Raw genomic sequence first — 8,178 nt, 5'->3', positions numbered from 1 at the left:
TAGTGCTGGTGGCTCATGGCTGTAATCCCAGCTACACAGGAGGTTGACATCCAAGGATCTGGCTTGAAAGTCAGCCTGGGCAAGAAAGTCCCTGAGACTATCTCCCAATGAAGTGCCAACAAGCCGGAAGTGGAGCTGTGACTCAAATGGTGGAGCATCAGCCTTGAGTGAAAAAGGTACAGGAGCAGAAGTTCAAGCCCCAGGACCTGTACACACACACACACACACACACACACACACAAACACACACACACCAGCCTCTTTGGAGGGTGGGGGTGTCTGGGCTTGTCTGTACCATTCTTTCCAGACCCTCCCTGGCGATGCCAAACCCACCACGTCCAGGCTCTGCCCCCCCCAAACCTGTCCAACCAGTTGTCTGAGAGGAAGGGGCAGAGGGTGGGGCAATCAGATGCCAGGGGCAGCCCTCCTTCCTGCCCTGTGCAGACCTGGCTTCCCCGCAGACGCCGCAGATGGACAACACATGGACGGACGGACGGACAGGCCCCCGGAGGCGCAGCACAGCCATGGGGCTCAGCGTCTGGCTGCTGCCGTCCTTGCTGCTGCTGGCCTGTGTCCGGCCAGGGACCGGTGTGGGTGAGTGACAGGGGCTGGAGCATGGGAGCCCTGACTCATCAGCTGTCTCCGGAGCCCCCTCACCTTGGTTGGGGGCAGCCATGCAGAAATGATCACAAGATGGAACTTAGCCCTTTTCCCCAAACCTGGGAGCAGGCATGCTTCTTTTCTCCTCTTGGGGTTCACCCACCCAAACACTCACTAAGGGCTCTCCAGCATAGCCCCTCTCTCCATGGCTGGGTGCCTCCTTCTTCACTGAGCAGACATTAAGCATTAAGCACCTGCTGTATACATAGCACCCTAGTCCTGGGTGATAGGACAGAGAACTCTGGGTAGGGACTCAAACTGCCCCCCCCCACCCTCACCCTCATGGTGGAAGACTCTGGATGGTTCTAGTGGGATCCTTTGGAGTTGGGGGCTGCACGGAAGGGGGAGGGGAGTCTGCTGGTCTTTACATGAAGCCCACCTTATCGGGCTCAGCCGAGTTCTGGGGCCTGGGAGCAGGGGTGTGCTGTGATCCTGCTCTAGTTTCAGTGGGTCCACAGACAGGCGTGAGGGGGTATGGGCTCCCTGAGGGGCTCCTGAGTCTAGAGCCAGAGGGGGAGGGGCCTGGTGCAGGGTGGAGCAGATGGAGAAGGCTGAGAACTGGGTGGGAAGTACAAAGTTCTAGATCAGCCCATGGCCTCAGAGCCAGTGGTCCCTGATGGATGGGTCATGTCTGGGCCAGAGGTCTAGGTGGAGATGGCCTTCCTGAGTCACCCCTGCACCCCCAAGCTACTCATTATTCCCAAACCAAGTAGAGGGTAGATGCCAGGCCACTTGCACGGGGGTGAGGCCTGCCCAGGCTCTGGGACCCTGGTCCTGCTCTCCCCAGGGAGGGGTCTCTGAGCCCCTCGAGTTCTCGTTCCCACCCTGTCACACAGGTGGGGCCAGCAGGGCCCCCACATCCGCCCCTTGCAGGCACTCAGGAGCCCTCCAGAAGCTGCACTCTGGCCCTCACATGACCCCTTGGGCTGCCAGGGGCCCACTAAGTCCTGCCTGGCCTGACTTCACAGTAAAAACCCCCATTCCCCTCTCCGATCAGCCTCTCTCCCTCCGCCTCCCAGAGCGCATCGGCTACATGCCCCGGCTCTTGGATGCCAGCCTGGCAGGGCAGCGCACCCAGTCCACCTTTGCACTGGAGCAGCCCCTGGACCAGTTCAACGGCTCCCGCATCTCGGATCTCGACCCCATCTGGCTGGTGGTGGCCCTGAGCAACGGTGGGCACCAGAGGTGCCAAGGCACCGGGCCATGCTCCTCCCCCTGGGAAGTGGGCAGCTGGGTGGGGGTATGGCTATCCAGGCTGACCAGCTGACCCCCCTAATGCTGCCCTCAGCCACCCAGAATTTCACTGACCCCCCGAGGATAGAGGACAGCCCTGTGCCTGCTGACCTCCCCCACCGCAGCTTCTACCTCACCCTGAGGGCCAGCCGGGAGCGCTACCTGGGTGACCGGCCCAGTGGCCAGCTCCGCTTGCTCCGGGTGGGTAATGACACGCACTGTTCCCCTGAGAAGCTGAGCTGTAACACCCCACTGCCCGGCCCCGGCCCCTACAGGTGAGCAGAGCCCACGCAGGGCGCCTGGGCTCCCCCAACTCAGGCCACAGCCCCCCTCCCCTGGGGTCACTTGGGCCATGCAGGTGGAGCACCCGTGCAGACAGGGCACGCTGCACACAGGGAAAAGTGCTTGATTGACTCACACTTGGTGCTAAGGGATCTAACCCCTCTCTGCCAAAGGAGATGATGGAGGTCCAGAGAAGCGAGGGGTGCACCCCTGCCCCACAGCAGGAAGATTAGGTTTCAGTACCTGCTGTTAGGCTCTGGGGCTGTGTTCTTTAGCCCCAGCCCCTCACCCCACCGCAGGCCTGGGAGTCAGACATTGGGTCTGAAGCTCTCGAAACCCAGGGGACCCCCACCCCCAGTGCTGGGTCTCCTGTTCAGGGTGAAGTTCCTGGTGATGAACGACAGCGGACCTGTGGCTGACACGGAGTGGTCCAAGGATATATTCCTACCCCAAGGTGGGGGCAATGGGGGTTGGGGGACTCCCGTGAACTCTGGCCTGCCCCCTCACACTTAACCCCTGCCCCTGCCCACAAGCTGCCCCCTCCCCTTGCCCTTTTCCCCTGCCCCCTCCTCCAGCCTGTCACTCATCCCTGCTCCCTCACCCCTGTCCCCCACCCCCAGCCTGCCCCCTCACTCCTGCCCTAGCTTGGGTGAAATGTGGTTCATCTGGAGGCTGCCCCAAAGTCCCTTCTCCTGGTAAATCAAATCTCTTTGCCCATTTTCCTACCCCCCTGTGTGGGCTCCATCTGGTTCCACAGCCCAGGCTTTCCAAGCAGCCCCAGGGTCCCAGAGTGAGGGCACCGTGGTCATCATTGCCATCCTATCCATCCTGCTGGCCATCCTCCTCATTGCCCTCCTCATCCTGCTCATCCACACATGGTGAGTGGACAGGGCTGCTTCTGCAGAGCCCCCCAGGCCGCCCTGGCCGGGCCCCTTCTCACTACCACCTGTGGGACTGGTCCCTGAAGGACAGGCAGGGTTGACACTCGCCCCCTGGTGTCAGTGTCTGGAATTGCAAGTGGGTAGGCAGTGGACTTCAAGGTTGGTTGGTTTGTGCTTAGCATTGTCTCCAGGTTTCAGACCCAGTTCATGCTGGGCCTGGCAGGGAGCGGCTGAGTGCAGAGGAAAGAGATTCCTGGCTGCTGGAGGGGCTGGAGTGGCAGCTTCAGGAAGAGGGTAGGGAGGTGGGGTGCGGGAGAGTGGCTGGCAGCCTGGCAAGGCCTGGAGGGTCTGGTGCCCAGCTGAAGAACTGCGCTGCAGCTTCTAGGCCCACAGAGCTTTGATCAGGGGTCTGTGGGCCAGGCATTGGGGTTCATGTATGTCATCCCAAACACTCAAGTGGGGGATAGGAGGATAGGGGTTCCAAGCCTGCCAGGTAAAAGTTCAAGAAACTTTCTGAAAAACTAAAGTAGAAAGGACTGGAAGGGCTGGGAAGGTAGCTCAGTGGTAGAGTGCTTGCCTCCCATGCATGAGGCCCTGGGTTCGATTCCTCAGCACCACATAAGCAGAAAAGGCCAGAAGTGGCGCTGTGGCTCAAGTGGTAGAGCACTTGCCTTGAGCTGAAGAGCTGAGGGACAGCGCCCAGGCCCAGAGTTCAGGCCCCATGACTGACAAAAAAAAAAAAAGACAATGAAATATGGCCGATACTTTAGGGTGCTCCTGGGGTGTATGGGTGGCCTAGGGGCTGGACAGTGGCAAGGGATGGAGAGAAAGGAGCTGGGTGGGGCACAGGTGGGGACTATTGGCCACAAAGCCTGAAAGCCATTTGTTCTGGCCCTGCCCAGACAACCTCAGGTGGAATCCAAGAGTCAACTTAGGTGTTTTAAAAACAAAAACAAAACATAAATATTAATACTAAAGCCAGGTGCTGATGGCTCACGCCTGTAATCCTACTCAGGACACTAAGATCTGAGGATCGTAGTTCAAAGCCAGCCCTGGCAGAAAAGTCCATGAGACTCTTATCTCCAATAAACTACTGAAAAGGCCAGAAATGGTGCTGTGTTAGAGTGCTAGCATTGAGCACAAAGAGGCTTAGGACCAGCGTTCAAGCCATGAGTTCAAGCCCCAGGGCGGGTGCGCACGCGCGCACACACACACACACACACACACAAATCAATACTACCCAACATCACATGCCAAATGGCCTTTGCAAAAAGAGAAAAAGAAAAAAACAACCCTGTAATGGGTGGGGACTCTGGGCAATGTGTGTGCATGGTGCAGGCCCTCAGACCTCTTCCCCCTCCCCCCTCTCAGCTGCAGGGGCGAGGCTGTCCCCAGGCCAGTGGAGCAGGTTCACATAAGAAGTTACAGTCCTCACCACACGCGAGGCCCTGTGACCGTGGACACCTCCTGAGCAGTCTGGGAGTCCTAGGCTGCCCTGCTGCTGCCTCCCTTGACCAGGACACAGAGACAGAACTGTGGCATGCCTGGAATCTTCTGGAACCCCAAGAGAGAGATTGTTGAAGGGGAAATGTCCTTAGCCCAAGGCTTGGATCTGTTCTTATCAGAAATAAATGTTCCAAACACCATTCTGCATGGCTAGGGTAATATACGCCAGGGTACCAGTGGTTTTCCTCCTTCCCCTCCCCTTCCTCTTCCCCTCCTTCTTCTTTCTCCTCTTCCTCTTCAGTCTCCTCCACCCTGTTCTCCTCCTCCCTGTTCTCCTCCTCCCTCCTCCTGCTCCTCTTCCTCCTCCTCCTCTTCCCCTTCTCCTCCTTCTTCTTGCCAGTGCTGGGGCTTGAATTCAATTGAACTTAATTGGAATCTCACAGATTTTCCTGCTTCAGCTGGCTTTCAACTGAGACCTTCAGATCTCAGCCTCCTGAGTATTTAGGATTACAGGCATGAATCCGCCAGCCCCCAGGTATCTCCCTCCCCCTCCCCTCCACCATCTCCTTTCCCTCTGAGACAGTCTTGCTGTGTAGCCCTGGCTGGCCTCAACATCAGGCTCCTCCCTCCTCAGCCTCCTGAGTGCTAGGATTACAGGCATGTGTGCCATCGCTCCTGGTCACTGAGGGGGTGGGCAGTCCTCCTGCTCCCCCCACCCCTGCTTCAGCTCCTCTAGGAACTGTCCAGGAGATAGAAGACCAGGGCTGAGGCTCAGGGTCCTAGGCCCACAGATTCATCCAAGCGAACAACTCTAACTTCTCTTCAAGCCTCAGCTGCTGGGGAAGGCACTTGTCCTGCCCTTCCCAGCCAGCCTCCTCCTACAGGAAGCCGGCAGAGCTGTGTCTCTAGCACCCTTCACCCAGCGGCTGGGCACATGCCATCTAAACTTCCCACCCGTCCCAGTCCACACTTCCTGGGGAAGCAGCCCAGGCTGGGGCATGAACACAAGAAGTGGGTGTGAAGCGCAGCATGGACCCTGCCCCATGCCTAGACCAGGGTGCTGGCCCTGCTCTGCACCTGGGCATCTAAGGGCCCACTGCTGGCTCAGACAAACTCTGGCCTGAGTACCCCCACTGCCCACTGACGCGGGGGTGCAGTGAAGGAGGGGCTGGCATGGCTCCCAGGTGCCTGCAAGCAGCCCTGATGGTTTACTAGTCCAAGCAGACGTGTGGCCTCCATGGGGGAAAGGCTTGTTCATGGGAGAGGCAGGCAGGGAGGGACAGCAGCCTCCGGCCTCTGCTCTCATCACCAGTGCCAAACAGTCTGGAGCTTCATGACTGTGGACAGACCATTTCAGGGACCTAGCCTCAGTTTCCCCTCCAGTAAAAAGCGAAGGTTGAGTGGAACGGTCTTGAAGGCCTTGCCCGCACTGGTGTGGGCGGGGCCTTGCCCGTGCTGGTGTGGGCAGGGCCTGGCAGGAAACAGATGGCTCCCTGGGCAGGGCAATCAAGAGCAGCTCCAAAGGTGTGGGCAGGATGGCCACAAATGGGGCCACATGCACTGGTGGACCCCAGGGCTGATGGGAGGAAGGGTGTGGTGCTTTGTTTTCAGAACCAGGAACAGTGATCATGGGCGAGGCAGGAGCAGGGACCGAGGATCATAGCCAGGGGAGACATGACCGGCCTTGACCTCCTACCCTGTGATCTGGCTACAACTAGCCACCTTGCACCTCCCTGCACAAAGTGAGGGCAAGGTACCGCTGGAGAAGCTGGGGGTCTAGGAAGGAGCATGGGCTCATGGGAGCTTCTCCTCCTGAACCACGAACCCTGTATCTGCCCTTCCCTCCTTTGAGACTTTCCTGCCCGGACTGGCTTTGAACTGCAATCCTCAGATGTCCATCTCCCGAGTAGCTAGGATTAAAGGGGTGAGCCACCAGTGCCTGGCTTGTGTTTTTTATTTTATTTTGTTTTATTTTATGTTGTCAGTCGTGGGGCTTGAACTCTAGGCCTGGGCTCTGCCCCTCAGCTCTTCAGCTCAAGGCTAGTGCTCTACCACTTGAGCCACAGCGCCACTTCCAGTTTTCTGGTGGTTTATTGGAGGTAAGAGTCTCATGGACTTTCCTGCCCTGGCTGGCTTTGAACTGTGATCCACAGATCTCAGCCTCCTGAGTAGCCAAGATTACAGGCGTGAGCCACCAGTGCCCGACTATAGTTTGGTTTGAGACAAAGGTCTCACTAACTTTGCTCAGGCTGGCCTCCAACTCACGATCCTCCTGCCTCCTGACAGGAGCTGGACATGCATCTAGAATAGAAGCCAACAACTCCCACCTGTAAATCCCAAGTCCCTGGGTCCTCCTGCCATTAACACTTTCACTAATCAGGAAAAGGGAGTGTGGAGGGGGACAAGGGACAGGGTCCCGGCTGTGTGTGGGCAGTGAGGGGGTCCCACACAAAGTATGTGAAGGGGGAGGGAAGGCCCAGGTGGAAGTGCATGCCTGCAATCCCAGCACTCGGCCAGCTGACGTAGGAGGGCCAGCCAGGCCACGGAGGGCAGGTAGGCCACAAGTAAGTCTGGAGCCCCACTCTCTGCTGTGTGAATCTGGTCCAAGATGGCAGAGCCCCCTCCCAGGACAGTTCCCCGGGACCCCCAGGTCTCTGATTTCCAGCAGCATCCCTGGTGGTCCTTACCTCCCGATCCATACCACTGGCTTCAGGGGGTGGGGGAACAGAAATGAGGCAGGGCATTTCCAATTGTTTCTGGAAGGTTCAGAAGGTTAATGAAGGTCAGGCACGCAACGCCACTCAGGGGATAGAGTTCTGGGAAGAGAGGAACCTGAGTCTGGGCTGAGGGCCAAGGTGGGGTGGGGACAGCAGCACCTCTGGTCGCCGAGCCCTTCCACTCACCACTCTGGGGTCACGGCCCAGAGAAGGCTGGGAATGGGATAGTGGGGATCTCTGTCTGGGTTATCCCCAGCTTGACTGTGTCAGGTCTATGGCTGGCAGCTGGGGTGAGTGAATGAGCCAGTCCTGAATTCCATATGGCCCCCAGAGGAGATCTCACCCCAGCTAAGGCTCTGGCGTGGGAGTCAGCAAGCAGACAGGCCTTCATCTATGGGCTCAGTCCTCAAAGTGAGGACATGTGTCCCTATCTGGTCCCTCCCGCCCCCCCTTCTTGCAGTTTTGGCTCCCTACCATCCTCCTTAGGCTATGTGGGTGCTGAGCTCTGGCTGGGGCCCCCTGTCTTGTGAGGAGGGACAGTGCTCCAGGCCATAGTCCCCAAGTGTCCATAGGAAGGCAATTCTGTGTCCTCTAGTTGTTGTTTTGTTTTGTGTGTGTGTGTGTGTGTGTGTGTGTGTGTGTGTGTGTGTGTGTGTGTGTGTGTGTGTATTTGTTTGTTTCTAGGCAAGATCTCAGTATGTAGCCTGAGCTGGCTTCAAACTCTTGATTCTCCTGTCTTAGCCTCCCCTGTGCTGGAATTGCAGGAGTGTGCTATTATGCCCACTTCAGTATTCCTTTAGGGGAAAAGTTTTTCTCTTAACTGAAGGGCCAGTGGGCCCTTCAATTGTAAGAGATGGACCCCACCTCACAAAGGGAGAAGAGATGAAAGCCATCCTGGACTGGAGTAAATTTCTGCTGCACGGTTGCTGGAGGGAGTTGGAAGAGACACTGGCAGCTGC

General features: G+C 57.8%; 1 protein-coding gene across 2 annotated transcripts; it reads left to right on the top strand.

Annotated features, from left to right (window-relative positions):
- Nucleotides 1-418: 418 nt before the first annotated feature.
- Nucleotides 419-4,692, top strand: LOC138834612 (uroplakin-3b-like protein 1). 2 transcript variants are annotated; one of them, XM_070033105.1, is made up of 6 exons: nucleotides 419-594; nucleotides 1,680-1,832; nucleotides 1,949-2,168; nucleotides 2,517-2,629; nucleotides 2,933-3,053; nucleotides 4,428-4,692. In XM_070033105.1, the coding sequence occupies exons 1-6, from the start codon at nucleotides 471-473 to the stop codon at nucleotides 4,525-4,527; spliced, it is 831 nt and encodes a 276-aa protein (XP_069889206.1). In that variant the 5' UTR covers nucleotides 419-470; the 3' UTR covers nucleotides 4,528-4,692. The 2 variants fall into 2 exon arrangements, with proteins under 2 accessions (XP_069889206.1, XP_069889207.1); XM_070033106.1 differs by having other exon boundaries at nucleotides 422-594; nucleotides 2,553-2,629.
- Nucleotides 4,693-8,178: the final 3,486 nt, after the last annotated feature.

The sequence above is a fragment of the Dipodomys merriami genome, unplaced genomic scaffold, assembly GCF_024711535.1.
Source record: "Dipodomys merriami isolate MVZ:Mamm:240054 unplaced genomic scaffold, mDipMer1.0.p SCAF_22, whole genome shotgun sequence".
NCBI lineage: Eukaryota > Metazoa > Chordata > Mammalia > Rodentia > Heteromyidae > Dipodomys > Dipodomys merriami.
This window is presented reverse-complemented; position numbering and strand designations above follow the sequence as displayed.

Bases quoted from the DNA above. Each gene is read 5' to 3' on its own strand.
- LOC138834612 (XM_070033105.1), top strand. From the start codon at position 471: ATGGACAACACATGGACGGACGGACGGACAGGCCCCCGGAGGCGCAGC. The intron at 1,833-1,948 runs GTGGGCACCAGA...TGCTGCCCTCAG, and splicing joins GGTGGTGGCCCTGAGCAACG to CCACCCAGAATTTCACTGAC. The intron at 2,630-2,932 runs GTGGGGGCAATG...CTGGTTCCACAG, and splicing joins GGATATATTCCTACCCCAAG to CCCAGGCTTTCCAAGCAGCC.